Source organism: Cryptotermes secundus, unplaced genomic scaffold, assembly GCF_002891405.2.
Source record: "Cryptotermes secundus unplaced genomic scaffold, Csec_1.0 scaffold174, whole genome shotgun sequence".
Classification (NCBI taxonomy): domain Eukaryota; kingdom Metazoa; phylum Arthropoda; class Insecta; order Blattodea; family Kalotermitidae; genus Cryptotermes; species Cryptotermes secundus.
In genome coordinates this window covers 314,018-331,478 of record NW_019734351.1, presented here as the reverse complement: position 1 = coordinate 331,478, position 17,461 = coordinate 314,018, and the positions used below count along the sequence as shown (strand labels likewise).

Below are 17,461 nucleotides of genomic sequence, written 5' to 3'. Positions count from 1 at the left end.
TTCTCATTGTCTCGGAGTCAGCTTTCTGTCCACCTAGAATAATGTGACAATGTCAGTCCGTCTGTCACTGTAGTTCTTTCGAAAAATATTTTTGTTAAAATTCATATAGGAGGTTAAAATCTTGTTCACACAAATCACTCTGATGGGCAGTAGTTCCTAAGCTTTTCCTCTTGTTTTCTGCTCTGACCATCTGAAAATTCTTCTTTTCTTATAGAATATATTTTTTAACGTGAGGTTTAATGGTTTACATGAAAACAAGGTTGTTGTGTTTTTATCTCTTTGTTATTTGATCAAATCATGAAATATGAGATGGAAGCGACAGATGTCTCTTATGATAGAAATAGATGTAATTCAGTCGGAAAACCTACACTAAAATTTATATTAATTTAGCTTTTGATAAGTTGAGTTTCGGTTTGTGAGCTGCAGTAGTAATCTGGTTCAGGATTGGTTAAAGAGATAAGTTTTTATAATAACGGCAATGAATTTTCTGTCTCTAATTTAAGTAATTTTCTGATGAACTAAGCAGCTCCAAGTTTCTCAACAAGGTTTCTGCTCCATGCTATTAGTTAATTAGTCAATAGCTCTAATTTAAAACTAAGTTGTAAGATTTGAGGCTTTCACGGCGGTGACTATGAAGAAAGCAGTCTTCTGGGATTTGGCACCGTGTATATGTGGTGTTAACCGACGTTTCGGAGGAACGTATCGCCCCCATCTTCAGGGTTGAAGAAGTATAAGTAAATCTGCAAGCGACAACACCGTGAGACACGGTCAAGACACCACATATACACGGTGCCAAATCCCAGAAGACTGCTTTCTTCTAAAACTAAGTTATTCGTGAAGATACATCAATAATAAATCCGTACGCTCAGTGTACTAAAAGATCTGATTCACATGACCGAAACTTGCTGTGCTGGTGAAACTGAATGAGAGGCAATTCACATGAAATCCATACTACAGTACACTTTCATATCTTTTTGTATGGGATCGAAGTCAACATAATTCGACTACATCTTATTTGTAAGATTTGAGGTTTACACGGCGGTGGCTATGAAGAAAGAAGTCTTCTGGGATATGGAGCCGTGTAGATGTTGTGTTAACCGACGTTTCGGATGAACGTATCGCCTCCATCTTAAGGGTAAAAGAAAAAAGAAAATCCATGAGCGAGGAACCATGAAGATGGAGTCTATTTGTTCCTCCGAAACGTCGGTTAACACAACATCTACACGGCACCACATCCCATAAGACTGCTTTCTTTACGTTTTAATTGTTTGTGAAGACGTTGTTAAGCCCTTCTTCCATATTTTATTTTCCGTGAAGTTTGGATAGGCACAATCCGTACTGCAGTGCAGACAGTTTCCATATGCAGCTCTTCACAATGGTGTGCTGAATTCTCACTCGACTGTATGTACGCCTACATCTCCCAGAGTTTTAGAAGTCGTTTCTGCTGTTGTCCTCGTTTACCATAATTCCTACAAGTACCCTTGAAAATAGAATCCGGTACCCTCCTATCCAATTGGCACCGGAGCTTCATTCCCCGTAGGTAAAGCGGCCAGGACGTGAAGCTGACCAATCAGCTCCAACTAGTGCCGAGGTCAAGAATACGTGGATTTATACAGACACTCGTGGCATAGTACTTAATTAGTTAAGTGCAACTTCAACTTTACCTATATATCTATAACATGGTTACTGTATTTCGCCTGTTGCGCTACTGTCGTTCCCACTTCAGAAATTTGTGCACCCACCAGTCTGGATATATCCAAATGAAACTGCATATATCGAGACTGCAGAGCTAATTTAGGATGGCTTCTAATGGAATAATGTTCATAACGAATTCGTAAAAATCTGCTCAGTAATATTTCTCGAGTTGAAAAATCGGACGGACAGACGAACACATATGGCTATCCCCACTTACTTACTTGAAGATGGAGTCTATTTGTTCCTTCTGGAGGAGCCACCAATTCTGCAGCTACTCAAGAATTTCCCAGCATTTTATGGAACCCGAAGGTTCATTACCGTGTTCACAAGAGCCTTCCACTGGTCCCTATCCTTAGCTAGATCAGTCCAATCCATAACATCCCATTCTATCTCTCTAAGATCCATTTTTATATTGTCCACCCACCTACGCCTTGGTCTTCCCAGTGGTCTGTTCCCTTCTGTCTTTCCCACCAATATCCTATATGCATTCGTCTCCCCCATTCGTGCTACATGGCCTGCCAACCTCATCCTCCCTGACTTGATCATTCTAATTATACTTGGAGAAGAGTACAAGTTATGAAGCTCCTCATTATGCAGCTTTCTCCAACCTCCTCTCACTTCATCCCTCTTCAGTCCAAATATTCTCCACAACACCCTGTTCTCAAACACCCTCAGTCTATGTTCCTCCCTTAATGTCAGAGACAAAGTTTCACACCCATACAGAACCACAGGTAAAAGTATGACTATTCCAACGTGTTTTTAAAATAATCCTTTTCATGTAAATGAACTTCCTCTAACATGGCATCATTTCATAAGGAAAAATATGTTCCACAGTTTCTTGCAATTTAAATGTAACTGACTCACTAATTCCATGAATCAGACTTCTTTCGTAGGTGATCAAACACTTTCTCACTTATTATATAACCCAAAGGTTCATTACCATGTTCATTTGATCCTATTCTCCAGTAATATTTTAGTAGTTGCAGTTCTTACGCAGTGTCTATAAATTTTATGGGAAAATTTCTCTATAAGGAACAAGATGAAACTGCACCAGTCATAGTTAATTCTGTCCGTAACTTAATGAATTGTGCCAAACACGTCAATATGATAAAATATTTCTCTTCTTTTTGGAAATATTTATTTAATCATAAATGCTTTTCTTCATTTCACCCTACGTACGCAATTTATCAATATATTATAACATTTCCGTACTTCATACGTCCTTTCAGGGTGATCACTTGTTAGGTCAGCAGAATGCTAATCACTGTCTTCCTTTCGGAACTGCGCGTTCGGCTACTCTGATAATCCTTCCATCCATTCCTGCCTTCGTTGGAGCATAGATTGTCGCGTGTCCAGGGTTCGGTGACTAATAATTAATGAGTTGCGGCTTTAGACGACGCTGTTTATTGAAGAATCATTCGTTTACACACAATTACAATTACTCTGAAATAGCGCCTTCCAGACGATGCGACCTGACTAGTCCGTCATCTCTCACGTTTCGTCTTCAACGGCTGTTCACTCTTCCTCCGCTCTTCTCGATGGAGTGTCTTTGCTCTTGGCTCTTCTCTGATCTCTCTTTTCATCTTCTCTGATCTCCCTTTTCATCTTCTCGGTTCTCTCTTCTTATCTCCTCGAATCTCATCTGTTCTGGCTCTTTTCTTCTACCCTCTTAAATTGCTCTTCGCGTACCGCTGAGATAACACCTTGTCGAAGGGTTCTGTTTTGCATGTTAGCTAGAATATTCGTTAGCGGATCTATTCGTTGCCTAGGAATTGCTAGCTGTTGATTAGCAATGGATGCTGGTTGTCACGAAATATGTTGACAATGCGTTACCTAGTAAGTGACACTTCTCTATGTATTTGGTTCACCTGTCACAGTATTATTTACTACGCTGTTGCCAGATATTTGGACTTCCTTTCCCTTACTGAAGATTACAATTTTCTGTGACGTGCAGCCATGTAATTTAGTACGTACATGTTCGTGCTTTTTACTTGTACAATAGCCTTCAAAGCAATCACGTCATATATCGAGTTTCAATAAAATGGGAGTTCACAGAAGAGGTTATATCTTTTCTCGAATGTTTCGCTTTAACTGGAATGACCACTCGATATGCTACGGGCATTCATTATAGCAGCAGAACGAGAGTTATTTGATGTTTCGCAAACCGAGAATGCTTGTTGCCTAGCAACTGCCAATAATTCTAACAGCAGGGCTTGTATGTAGTGTTTTCATGTTCTGACTTGATGTTCCTCTCTTTCTGTGTTCTTTCAGTCCTTCAGTTCTCCTTTAGTTTTGCCGTATTCATATCATACAAACGAATAAGGTAAAGCTGAAAGAGAACTGATGGACTGAATAAAAACACAGAAAGAAAAATAAATTAGAATCGGAAAGGAAGCCGTCACTTATTAGAAAATGATTACACAATACCGTGTAATGTGGCCCAAATGTACGTATATCTATATGAATGTCTTTACGTATTTCCGTCAGTTATTACCATCTTCAGAAGGCATAACAACACGTTGAGGAAACTACTATTACATTGATCATAGTACGTAAAGTTGAATCATGATTTTATATAAAGATTTTAATTAAGATAAAACGTGGTTGAGTTAAAAATTATTACAATTTTTAAACCTTAGCGGTTTAAGATTTTAAATATTTAGACTTTCAATATTACATTACAAAAACTGTTTCTGACACTTGCTATGGGTTTTAATGCTTGACATTTAACCATATTACTCTTTGCCCTTTGATTTATTCTATTATATTTGTTACACTGGATTGCTTGTTATTCCAGTAATTACTAGAATTTAACGTTGAAGATGTCTCATAATGAAACAAAGTGATATACGATTTCTAATTCCAGCAGGGAACTTGATATATCTCGAGAAGTAATGCCTGTAATCATATACAATATTTCACGTTCTTACGTGAGAAGCAATACAATCGACAGTATTTCATAATCTCAGCCCAAGAAAATATGCGATGTTCCATAAAATCATTCATGTTCTTGGATCAAGAATTAGTAGTGGTCTTCACAATCTTCCGTGTTCCAAGATTAAATGGAATAGTGCAGTGTTCTCCATAATAATTTCCATTTTCTTTCTTAAGGCACGTCCACATTACTTGTGCTCGTGCTCGTGCTCGCCAGGCTTGTGCTCTTCGGGAGACTCGTCTAGTTTTTACTTGTGCCCGTAAATTTTCGTCCACACTACTTCAGTTGCTCGCCAGGCTTCGGCGCGTGAGGATCCGTATATTTACTCGTAGTGTGTATAGGCTGTAGTCGTATTTTAATTTAATGGCTATAGTTTTTAAATTAAAATTTGCTTGTCTCGTGACTTGTCATATCGTCCACATTAATCGCGAGCATGGCGAGTCACACGAGCACGAGAACGAGTACGAGAAATGTGGACGCGCCTTTATATAATAAAAACAAAGTGCTATGATCGTAAAATTCTTTGGTTTGTTACATCAAAAACAAAGTGCAATCTACTCTTATTTAGTCTTTCATACTATCACAACTGTAGGTGCTATGTGCATTACAGTGTTCATCTGCTTAGAATGCGATGGAAGTCTTTCACTTTCAAAGAAAACACACAATAATATTTATTTTGTACGATCAGAAAAAAGAACAATATTCTCTGCATGTTTCAGTATCTTAGAACAAGGGTGAAAACTGCTTTCCTGAATGAGGTAGCCGCTCCAATTTGGGACTAGGTCGTGGTTCAAAATATGTAAATGAAACGACCACAGCGCAGGAATTCGTTCCTACAATCATCACTGCCCGGAACTGTGGGTACGGCGTCTTAAGTTACTCCTTGTTAAGTAAGACCGCTCTGGAGCTAAGAGGTCGACGTCTACCCACGGCTCGCGCTATTTTCAGCCCTGTCTCAGATACCATATGCAATATTCTGCACTATATATGTTATCAGAAATTGTTGACATGGAAACGCTTACAGACTGTCCTGTTACCGATGTTAAAGTTAATCTCAAACAAAACTTTGTCTGTGTTTGGTATTTCCGGGATCGTAGTGTTACCACCATTCGTCAAAGTGAATGTTCCACGGTAATACGCCCACTGAAAATAGAAGTTAAAATTTAATAAGTGATTACCAAATGAGGCCTGTTGCATATACATCTTACTTAAAAGAAATCTTATGTTGTTGGTCAAGACTCCTTCACACACACAACATCTACATGTGAAATTAAGATATATACATGTTGACAGAAAACACGAAATTATACAGATAACAAATAAAGCTTATGATAAAAACGGACAGTATCAAAATATTGTTTACGAGATAGAAAATTTAAATAAACGGACTGAGGCAGGAGGATCTCAAATGAATACGCCCAAATAAGCAAACAAAAAGAGAATGCGCTTCCTCCCACATAGGCCTACAGGCAAGGAAGAACGCGAAAGAGAAATGTATGAAAAAAAAAAGGAACTGAAATTTAAGGCAGTAACAAAAATCGGGAACTTAATATGATTAAGGGGATTAAGTAAGTTGGTTCAACCGGTAACTTGCATTGGGGGATGTTTCTCTTCAGTCTCGGCCGGGACACCTATTATATTTTCTTAAGTTATCGTGGTTTTCTCAGTCACTCTCGGCAAGATCCGGGGCATTATCTCAAATTAGGTCACCACCGCTTCCTTCCGCGTCCTTTCTAAGTCATCCTACCATTTGACATTGCGTCTGAATATTGATAGCGTCTGTAAATAAGGTACAAATGAACAGGTAAATAAAGGAATTCGATAAATTTAGTCTACATTACACTCACGACGTAGTTCCTTTTAAGACACTGTCCTCTAACGAAATTTCTGGGTCCTACACTAAACTAAACTCCGTGGCCTGAGTCCACAAGCGAACTGTACCGACAGCGCTACTGCCGCGTTTCGGCGAAGTTAGTGCCAAATTTAGCGGATAGAGGGTGTCGCGTGGTCAGCGCAACGAATCGCCACGCCCGGTAATTTCGGTTTTCTAGACCGGAGCCGCTATTTCCTTCTAATAACTCCTCAATTTTCCTCACGAAGCTGAGTGGACCTCGTTCCAGACTTCTCAGAAAATTTGGTAGCGCCGGGAACCGAACCCGGGACCTCTGGATCTTTAGCCAGGAACCACTTGACCACAGAGGCGGTCTTCCTTCAGTATTTGTGCTTTCGATCATCATATCAACGTCAACTTCATACGTCATAAGTTTATGTGTTTCGCTAGATTAAAATTCCTCTGGCTGCGCGGACTCACCTAATGGTATATGCTAAATATCTTATTCTTCTTCACATCAAAGTTCGGATCACGGCCCATTCCTAGGCTAAATTATTTGGTTCCTCCACCTTATACATGGTCGAGCCAGGTCTCATTTTCCGTTAAGTCTATGAAATAAATCTTGACATCTATATCCAAGTTGTTGCATCTTGACTGCATAATTTTTCCCATATTTCTGATTATTTTCGATTTATTCTTTAATATTAACCACGCTTAATTTTTTCCTAATAGTCATAGCTACACTAATCAGTTACAGCCAGGGTAGCACAGTCGGTATAGCGACTGACTACAGGCTCGACGACCGAGGGTTCGGAGTTCGAGTCCAGGTAGGGTCAAGAGTTTCTCTTCTCCACGTCGTGGAGATCGCTTCTGGGGTTCGACCAACCTCCTATACAATGTGTACTGGGGGCCTTTTCTCCGGGGGTAAAGCGGTCGAGCCGTGAAGCTGACCACTCACCTCCAGGTAGTACCGAGGGCAAGAAAATGTGGATCTATACACCCACTCCCCCATACGATCTCATGGCGTGGTGCTTAATTAGTTGAGCACAGGGACTACTCTACCTAACTTTACACTCCTAAACTTATGTCTTCTCGTCACTCTGCATATGGATCTCATGAGACTAATTTATGCAGCTTCCAAGCTCATTCTGTTCATCCATACCTAAGACATGGCCTTGACACTATATTATATAAACTTTGATTTGTTTCTATCCTCAGACTCCTCCCAAAATTCTGCTTCGTAGATCCGTTTACGTTGCAAAGAAAGAACGAAGAATAATGCTGTTTGACGTCGTTTTGTTAGCGACAATTCTGAACATAAAATACATTGGAGAAATCTGTATCTCTACTGGTTAACTTATATTAAGTTCACTTTATTTAGTCTACTTTAATGGGCTCTCTGAATTCAGTGAGAGTACTGAACAATATTTCCCTCCTAACCGAATCATAGACTTTCTTAAAGTCTAAAGTAGCTGAAGTACTCTCATTGTACTCGCGTTTCTTCTCCGGCTTGTGACTAATTCAGAATGTAATATCTTATTGTACTTAATCTGATGCCGGTATGTCAAAGTCCACATTGCTGATCTTCAGTAACTAAGTTGGAGTTCATGCCGCGTCGTAGCTCAAGCGGTTAGTCGCTGGCTTCCCACCGCGGCGGCCCTGGTTGGATCCCAGGTCTGGTCAAGTGGGATTTGTGGTGGACAAAGTGGCGCTGGGGCAGGTTTTCTCCGAGTACTTCCCCTGCCAATCTTCATTCCACCAATTGCTCCACAATCACCCTCACCTATCATCTGGGGCTGGTACAATAGGCCAGAAATGGCCGCAGTACAAGGGACTTAGTCCCACCCCACTAGCAATAAAAAAAGGTTGGAGTTCATTTTGTATAAGATTTTGTATTTAGCTGATAATAGCAGCATTCCTCTATAATTACAGCTGTCAGTTTTAGTACGTTTTGTAAACAGTTACGCTGGGTTTAAATTTTGTGTGCTGTTGTGTGAATTCTCTTATAAAATTAGTATTAAGGTTGTATTTAGCGTCCTGTTGCACTGATTTTCATCCATGACATGTATACAATTACCGTCTTGTAGTGCACTCAATTTCATATATACAGAACAACAAAGAAAAACACACATATGAACAATATAAATAAGGAAATATATAACCCAGTATTTCAGGAATTACACACAATTTACACAGAACAACATAAGACAACCCCACCACCTACCCCCACCACATCACCTCATACCACGTCGTAACTCAATCAATACGAAGACACACACACATCCAACATTACAACACTCGTAGCTAAGAAGGGAACACACTTCACAAGACACAGTTTACACAGAATATAAGAAAAACGATCCCCACAGTGGAAGAACCACACGCAAGTTTTAGTTATGACACATAAGATGAATAATCTTAACAAGTTTTAGTGTGTTTAAATTTATTATAATTGACAAATACGCACTTTTTAAATACTTTTTAAATAATTTTATAAAGGCAAGCAATGAAATAGATTAGCGTAATTAGGGCACCCGATGATGACACTATATTGCCGAAACATGTCGTGAAGTAACAGGTGAAATTGAGTGCACTACAAGACGGCAACTGTATACATATCATGGATTAGTATTAAGGATTTATGAGTTTTAAAACATATTTTCTGCCACATTCATATATCGAGTTAGCCGGAACTTGATCTAAACAGAGTGATTTACACATCTTACACTTTTTCAGTATTAATCTCAGCCTCAAAAGAGCTGGAATCAGGAACTAAAACATCTGTGTGTGTATATATATATATATATATGTATGTGTGTGTGTGTGTGTGTTCAGTAACTGACAGAAGTAATTCTACCACTTATTCAAGATACTGTTGGAATATCCAATATCACCACTTTCATTTTTACATAATCATAATTTGGTAACCCTTCTAAAATTTATATATGCCTTTTACAAGTCCCCAACACTTCGGTGCTTTCTGTTTCTCAGAATCCCGAATTTTATTTATAAATATTTCCTTATGTTTTGCGTCGAATGACCACTACATTTACGCCTCACACATTTTAGTCTGTCTCCTATTTATAATGTACGAGTATAATAATTGCCCGATTAGAACAAGGCTCCCGCATAGTAACTTGAACATAAGTAAGAAATTAAACCCATACACTTCACTTCCCCGACAAGACTAAGTCTTTCTGGAAATATCGTAGAACAAATGGAAAAGCCAGTGTAAAATTTACAGATATAGCTAATGATTTCAACATGAGGATTTCCCCTGTCAAGACTAAAATAAAGGAAATACAACATTCGCAGGAAAATTTGAATTTATAATAACATTTCTAATAAGTTAACTCCTTTAAATTTCTCGTTTATAGATGTACGTTGAATTAATACGAGAAATATAATACCGAATGTGTAAAAGTAAACGAAGTTGTCCTATGTTTCGTCGAGGGTCACGTCACGTCACGAAGACATGAAAAGATTCTAAATTACAGCCGAATGTGTAGGGTAACAAGCTGAGGATTCCAACTCAGTTACTGAACATAAATATTAAAAATTATTGTTCATAGGATTTTAGCGCGTACATTGTAGACTCTACGGTAGACAAACCGAAAGGGGCGGAAGTATGTAATTCTTAAGAACTGCGCTCTACATTAGTTTGAATTATCAAAGGATGTTAGATATAATGGCGAAATGAAGTACACAGCCAGTCATGGAATTCAGAGAGAACTGCAAATATGAATGGGGAAAAGTCTTATTCGAATTCAAGCTCAAGTATCCAATTTCAGATTCTCTACTACAGGCAGAGGAATGTGTTTTGGGGGGACTCTAAAAGCAGTTGAATGAGACCTTAACAGGCCACTAGGCCTAAGCGGCCCATACAGGTACGAATCTGGCTCGCGAGTCCGGCTCGGCGAGGATCCGGGCTCGGATTAATTTCACCACACACGGACGATTTTGGCTCATTGGAACCCGAGCCGAGTCGAACTCCCAAGCCAGACCCTTACGTGTATGGGCTCCCTAAGACATGAAAGAATGATGAAGAGAGTGAATACAGTACCCAAAATGAGAAAGCCGAAAGTGACAGCCAGAAAAAGGACTATCTGAAGGTCCGCGTCTCGCCTTTTTGAAAATATTAAACGTAATTTATGGAAGACAGCAGTACTCTTGAATGTGCCACCATATGGTAGAGTATTTTCCTTCGAAAATTTGGTGCCTATCTACCAGTCTATTCGACATCACATCCCAGGTTCTTAGCAATAAGAGCGTCGAATTTCCAGAATTCAAGTTCCAAAAGATTTAAGCCAAGTTCGATTCTTATCAAAGAAAATAAAAGCTAGGAACAATTCTAACACTAACTAGTGGTCTGTTTGCGCTCAGCAGTGAGATTGGCTACCAGCTCGCTAAACAGAAACACCCCTCTACCTTACCGTGGGTCTTCCGTTCAACTCCTGATAAATGTCAAATGTTCCATTGTTCACTTGAAATGTGCCGACAGCCTGTCCATTGCTCGAGGCATACTGGAAGTCCGCCTGTGATGTCGTGGCGTTGCAATCCACTGCGTGGAAACTTGCTGCTGTCTGCACACATAGAAATACTCTGCCATATTCTTGACTTTGTTGTAGCATAATATAAATGCCAATGATTTTAATGCAGTACTACTATATTATATGCCCAGGCTGAGTGTGTGATGGTTGGAAAAGACGGTCTTCAAATATCCATAATGGAAATAATGCCATGTCTGTACATGAAAAACCTGCACATTAGTGCAACAGTACTCATGAACATTATAGTTCAGCATCCTGTTGCACTGAAGTATCGCTTGTAGTTTTCTTCCGTCTATAATGCAACAATATCAATATAGAATTAGGTGACACTAATCAACATTTAATTCACTGAAATGTTTGTTGAAATGTTCACGGACTACTCTGCGCTTACCTGGCTCATGAGTTTCAAGAACTTAGGACAAACTGCGCGCTGGACACAGCGCCTACAAGAGTACAACTTTAGTTCGGAGCATCGTCAAGGCCGGAAACATAACAACGCCGACGTCCTTTCTAGACGACCCTGCCAAGAGCAATATGTGCACTGCCATAAAATTGAGACATAGGCAGATGTAAAGCAAATACACGCTATTGGAACCCTACCGGCAGCCGGCTGGGACCCGATAACCATAAGAGAGGAACAGCTAAACGACCCAGACATAGGGCATATTCTACAAGAAATAGAAACCGGACAACGACCGGGATGGCAAGATATCGCGGATCGGAGTCCCACGTACAAAAGCTACTGGGCTCGATGGAAATCGCTCGCTTTGAGAAACGGCATTCTAGAGCGCACCTGGGAATCCGCCAACGGAAGATGTCAAGTAGCCCAGATAATTATTCCCCGGAGCAGAGTGAAGGACGTTCTGAGTGAACTACATGGTGGACCGTCAGGAGGTCACTTCGGTATCAACAAAACTCTGAATAAGGTTCGGCAGAGATTCTACTGGCTCCAAGCAAGAGCCAGTATTGAGAAATGGTGTCGACAATGCAACACATGTGCAGCCAGTCGGGGACCGCGGACCAAGAATCGTGGGCAAATGCACCAGTATAATGTCGGGGCTCCCAGTTGTAAGAATGATATCTCAAGTATAAAATGTTGAATGTGTGCTGCAGTTCCATGTACCTTGGTTTGAATTTCCTGTACAAAGAAGATTTCGTAGGATCTTTGGAGGGGAACCACCGGCAACAATGTCGATTTTGAAGAGGTGTTTAACTGTTTGCTCAAACTGGCTGCATCTGTGCAAGAGAAAGCCTTGTAAGACGAGAAGTCTCTGAAGCTCAGGTGGATGGAATTCGAGCGGCTTCCTTTCTAAGTCTATTCAGATCAACTGATCATGTTGTCCGACAGATAGATATGCCAAACACACAACGGGGCACAAAATTCTGCGGAAACATTTGAAAGATATGTGTGACACCTCTTGTAACATGTACGAGTATAGTTCGTTACACATTTTGCTCTGGCTTCTTTTGGGATTAACCTTTTGCAGCCAAAGTTTTCGTTTATTACGACACATTCCGTTCTAATGGATCCAGCAGAGTAGGTGTCTCCCCCCCCCCATAAACTAGGGACGGAAACAGATACAGTTTCCGAAACGTTGTGTTTTCGCGTTTCTAGAATACCGGACGATGGACGAAGTCCACAAACCCAGTGGCTTTACTTCAGTCCGCAAGCGAACTCTACCTACCGAGCGACCGCCGATTGTCGGCGAAGTAATTCTGAATATTATACACCATCGTCAGAAAACTTTGGAATCTATGTGAAACAGTGTTTTCGACCCTCTTTTTTTTTCCCCCAGTATACAGTGACTGGCATAGTGTGCGTAGCGTGCCAAGGCACTATTTTGGAAGAACGTGATCCAGCAACTTCAGATTTCCACAAGGAAGTGAAGGACTTCTTCAGTTGCAAGTCTCCAGAGAAAAGGATTGACAAGACCGGGCCTATCACCTGGCTTCTTTAAGGGGAGGGTGGCTACGACTCTGCCACGCCTTGCTGGGAGGATAAGGACTCCAGTGGCTACAGTTACCCTCGACTTGCTGCACAAAGCGATAACTGGAAGTGTATACAGTTGTGCTATCTGCTGGGTCAGTGAAAATGCCCTCACTGAACATTAGTAAAGTGCCGGCTACAGAACCTTGAGCTAATAACCTACTAAAATGCACTTAGTTTTCTTTCCCATGCCTTTTAATTCGTTATAAATATTACAGTAAAATGGCATAGGCTATATTTCTTGTGTACACCCTTTATTACAATAATCGTATTAAAGGGTATAATTTGGGTGTGGCATGTGACGTGCATGGGCTATCCGAGAAATCTATACAGAATTTGTAGTCACAGCGTGCTGCGTGGAACACATGGGCGTAGATGGGAGAATGATATTGAAATTTCTCTTCAATAAATAAAATTTGAGGGAATGGACTCTATGTTATGGGCTAGTATGGATTCCATTTGGACGTTCTTTTGAAGAAAATAACCTCCATAGAGATATGGGATTTCTGGTAGCATGGGTGACCATTTACTCCTCAATAGTACGATTCTGTATTGAACCAGCCATTTAGTTAGTTAACTGCGAACATTCTGGGTAAGGATTTGTGAAGAGTAGAAAAGGGGTGATCCTCCATCTTCGAGTTATGCGTGGGGCTAGGAGTGCCTCTACGAAATACCAAATTTGTACACAATATCACACAGCCTCCTTAAAATGTGAACAGTTTACCATTATAATGAGAGTAATTAAATAAACCCTAATGAGCTGGGCGGGTCATGTAACACTAATCGGGGAGGCATAGCGTGAATAGAAACTTTTAGCCGATAAGTACGAAGTGAAGAGACATGTTGGCAGACAAAGGAGTAAACGTGAGGTTATTATTAAGATTGATTTTAGAAAAGTAGTTTGTGAGCGTATCTCTAGTCAGTTTTTTAGGATAGCATCTAATGAAAGCATCGCGTGAAGTCCGTACTGCAATATTGGGTTTTTTGATTAGCTGAACAGCTAAAAATTTTTTAAGAAAAGTTGTGCTGCATGGGAAGTCCCAGATTCGATTCTTGGCCTGATAGCCGGATGTCTGTGACTGAGATTTCCCAGTTCCTCCAGAAAACTCTGGGTTAAGCTTATCTTGAAATATACCACGACCATTTCCTGTCAAATTATTCCCAGTATATAATTAATATTCAGCCTCTAAATTTAAGCTGTATACGCTCTGTAGCTATCAGAGCGTCGTAAAATGTACGATCGCAGTTTGTAAGACATTCTTAAGCTAATAGCTTCCTGCTTCTCAAGAAATTCCCCTCCATGTGTTGAACCCGAAGGTATTTTAATTCCACTCTGAAGACGCCTTCACTGTTCCCGATCTTCATTAATTCAGCCCATCTATTTATTTTTCCTTAATTAATTTTTTTAATTCGCTTCGTGGGGGTGGAGTCCAACTGGGTCCACTCGGCACGGCGGCCACTGATTGGCCTATTTTAACCTGCCCCTGGTGATTATGATTGTGGAGAATTTGGTGGAATGAAGATTGGCAAGGGAAATCGAAGTACTCAGAGAAAACCCGCCCCAGCGCCACTGTGTCCACCACAAATCCCACTTGACCAGACACCGGGATCGAACCCGGGCTGCCGCGGTGGGAAGCCAGCGACTAACCGCTGGAGCTATTGCGTGGCCTTTATTTTTTCTTACTTAAAAAATTAATAATGCCATAGTATTTGTGCATAGGACTGCACTCTTCAGAGTTTCCGTCTGAAGCTTTGTAAACACTAGCAGCTCCCCCACTGAGTGTTGCTTTGTTAAATGAAGTAAGAAACATGAATGCTGGCGATATTTGCATTTTGTAATGTCGGCTGTAAATCAGCATGACGCAGGCAGCACATAAATAAAGGGACCAAGGTTATGGCAGAAACGTAAACTTCATGCCCTAGTGCAAACAACGAAACAGAGGAACTTGCTACTTGGAAGGAAAGTCAGGTGTGATTAGCTACTTAAAAAACGTCCCAAGTTAAGTAAAAAAATGAATATGGAAGTGTTTCTACTCACTGTTATAGCATATCTCTGAAATAATATTAAAACTGATAGGAAAATAAATGTCTGTATAGTTGTTAATGACGTCATGATATGTCGAGACGATCTTCTTATCAATTCTGAAAATAAAAGTAATGCAATTAATTTCAATTTTTTATTCATCTACGTCCGTACTGAAGAGCGCCAAAGTCAGCTATAAAGTATACACAATCAAAGAGACAAACAACACGGACACTTACACACAAACAAAGGAAACGTGTGTCATTTAGGCAACCGTCATCATGATGCGCTGAGAATAAATCTACTTATATATATATATATACATTAATTTTGAGTACAGTTAATATTTCAATTCAATTCATTTCAATTCTTTATTATTAATGTGCCGAGTCAACAGCCGCAAGGCCAATTACAGACTCAGCACAGTGTAGATGACTGAATTACATTACATACAAACTTATTAAAAGTCAAATACAAATTACAGTTAAATAATTGGAAGAAATAATAATGAATAAAAGTAAAAGTAAACAAACAAATAAGTGATAATTATAACAGTAATAATAATTCCATTATCATTAAACTAAGTGCTATTACGAATAGAGGAATGAAACATTAATATTTAATTAAGAATTGAATAGTATAGATTTTCTGAGGAAAATTACGTAATTCATTTTGCTTTACTGAACATGCAAATAATAAAAATACTAACAGTTATACTGTATTTAAAATTTGTTTGGGTAGAACATTCCTGGCTCCGAATACGTCAACCTCCCTGCAGACAACATTAGCAGCTGCTGCGCATCTAGCAGAGGGACAATTCTTAAATAAAGGGCAAACATTGAACAATGCAAAATCTCTGATATACCGAGCAGGAACTCGGAGACCAACAATTTCCAGGGCCGAATGGCAGAATTTAGAGCCAAAATAAACTTGAATAAGAAAGAGAGCATCAAGGCGATGTCTCCTAGTACATAAAGTATGTAATTTTAACTCCTCAAGAGCAAGAGAATAATTGTAGTGAACTTTAATAATAATAATAATAATAAGGTAAAATTTAAGAGGGGAAAGGTAAATTTCGCGCTTTGCTTAATGACCTAAGTACTGTTCCTCGAAGACGTATAAGGGAGTAGTGGTTTAGTCTCCCTTTTCTTGACCTCGGCACTAGTGTGAGGTGAGTGGTAAGCTTCACACCCCTGCCGCCTTGCCTCCTGGGAAAGAGTCCCCGGTACCCAGTGGGTAGGAGGCAGGATGGGCCTCAGTGTCAGTCTGGACTCTGTGGAGAAAACAAAATTCTTGCGCTGCCGGGAATCTAACCCGGGCCATCCAGTCTGTAGCCTGTCACTTTACCGAATATACAGTGAGACACTTGCTATACTGCAGACAGAGCAACATGCCAAATGCCACTGCTTGTTACAGAAAGGAGACGAAGACCTAAAACAGTTTCATTCTTAGATATTTATGTTTCCAACCGTAGTACGTAATATTCATGTAAGACCGCCTCTGTGGTCTAGTGGTCAGAGTCCCTGGCTAAAGATCCAGAGGTCCGGGTTCTATTCCCGGCTCTACCAGATTTTCTGAGAAGTAGTGGGTCTGGAACGGGGTCCACTCGGCCTCGTAACGATTATTGAGGAGCTATTTCAAGGAAATAGCTGCTCCGGTCTAGAAATTCGAAATTAACGGCCATGCGGATCCGTTGCGCTGACCATGCGACACCCTCTGTCCTCAAAGTTGGCATTAACTTCGCCGAAAAGCCGCAGTCGCTCGCTCGGTATAGTTCGCTTGTGGACTACAGGCCACGGAGTAATATTCATGTATGAGTGTTCAGGTAACATAATGGTAATTCGATTCTCTCTCTGTGAAGCAATGCTTGTTTATGAAAATCAATTCTATGAGAATTGTAATGAAATGTATCTGTCTTCAGTATGTTTGCACCATCTATCTGATAAAGGTGACCACACTTACTTGACAAGTTGTTTCAGAGCGCAGGAAATATTTCTGCCGTTGTCACTGCAGCGAATTGAGTCTTTCAAGTTTCACGAATCCTTCCGTTGCTCAGGATAATGCTAGAATTTAGAACTGGCGTAGAATTTGCACGTCATGTGACCAGACGTCCCACTTAGGTAGATAAGGAAGGCTGTCCATTAACACTAACCTTGACTACATACATAAAATGTGTCATATTCAAAATATATTCCGTTTTTTTTTCTTTTTACTTTTGCGATGCGCAACATATGAGTCATACTTGATTACTTGCTTGAGATACAGTGGAAACTCCTTCTATTTGTACTTTAACATTTCTCCCATTCTGAGACAGTCTTTCATACGTTACGCTGTGTATTTTTGTATGTAATCTTTATAAATATATATTCATACGCACTGCATATTTATTCAGAATTACTGTTTTTGGACTTTTCCGTCGTCCGGTATTCTAGAGAGTAGA

General features: G+C 40.0%; 2 protein-coding genes across 4 annotated transcripts in view; one reads left to right on the top strand and one right to left on the bottom strand.

Moving 5' to 3' along the window:
- The window catches only part of LOC111868764, a 149,720-nt gene that overhangs the window by 80,944 nt on the left and 51,315 nt on the right, over positions 1 to 17,461 (top strand). The gene's annotated exons all lie outside the window — the stretch shown is intronic.
- Positions 5,137 to 17,107, bottom strand: LOC111868769. The gene is made up of 4 exons (XM_023859727.2): positions 16,984 to 17,107; positions 15,037 to 15,140; positions 10,895 to 11,044; positions 5,137 to 5,773 (listed from the first exon to the last, which is right to left on the bottom strand). The coding sequence occupies exons 2-4, from the start codon at positions 15,109 to 15,111 to the stop codon at positions 5,624 to 5,626; spliced, it is 375 nt and encodes a 124-aa protein (XP_023715495.1). The 5' UTR covers positions 15,112 to 15,140; positions 16,984 to 17,107; the 3' UTR covers positions 5,137 to 5,623.

Coding starts and splice junctions, on each gene's coding strand:
- LOC111868769 (XM_023859727.2), bottom strand. CDS start 15,111: ATGACGTCATTAACAACTATACAGACATTTATTTTCCTATCAGTTTTA. Junction 11,045..15,036: donor TTCAGAGATATGCTATAACA/GTGAGTAGAAAC, acceptor CTATGTGTGCAG/ACAGCAGCAAGTTTCCACGC. Junction 5,774..10,894: donor AGTTGAACGGAAGACCCACG/GTAAGGTAGAGG, acceptor TTCTATTTTCAG/TGGGCGTATTACCGTGGAAC.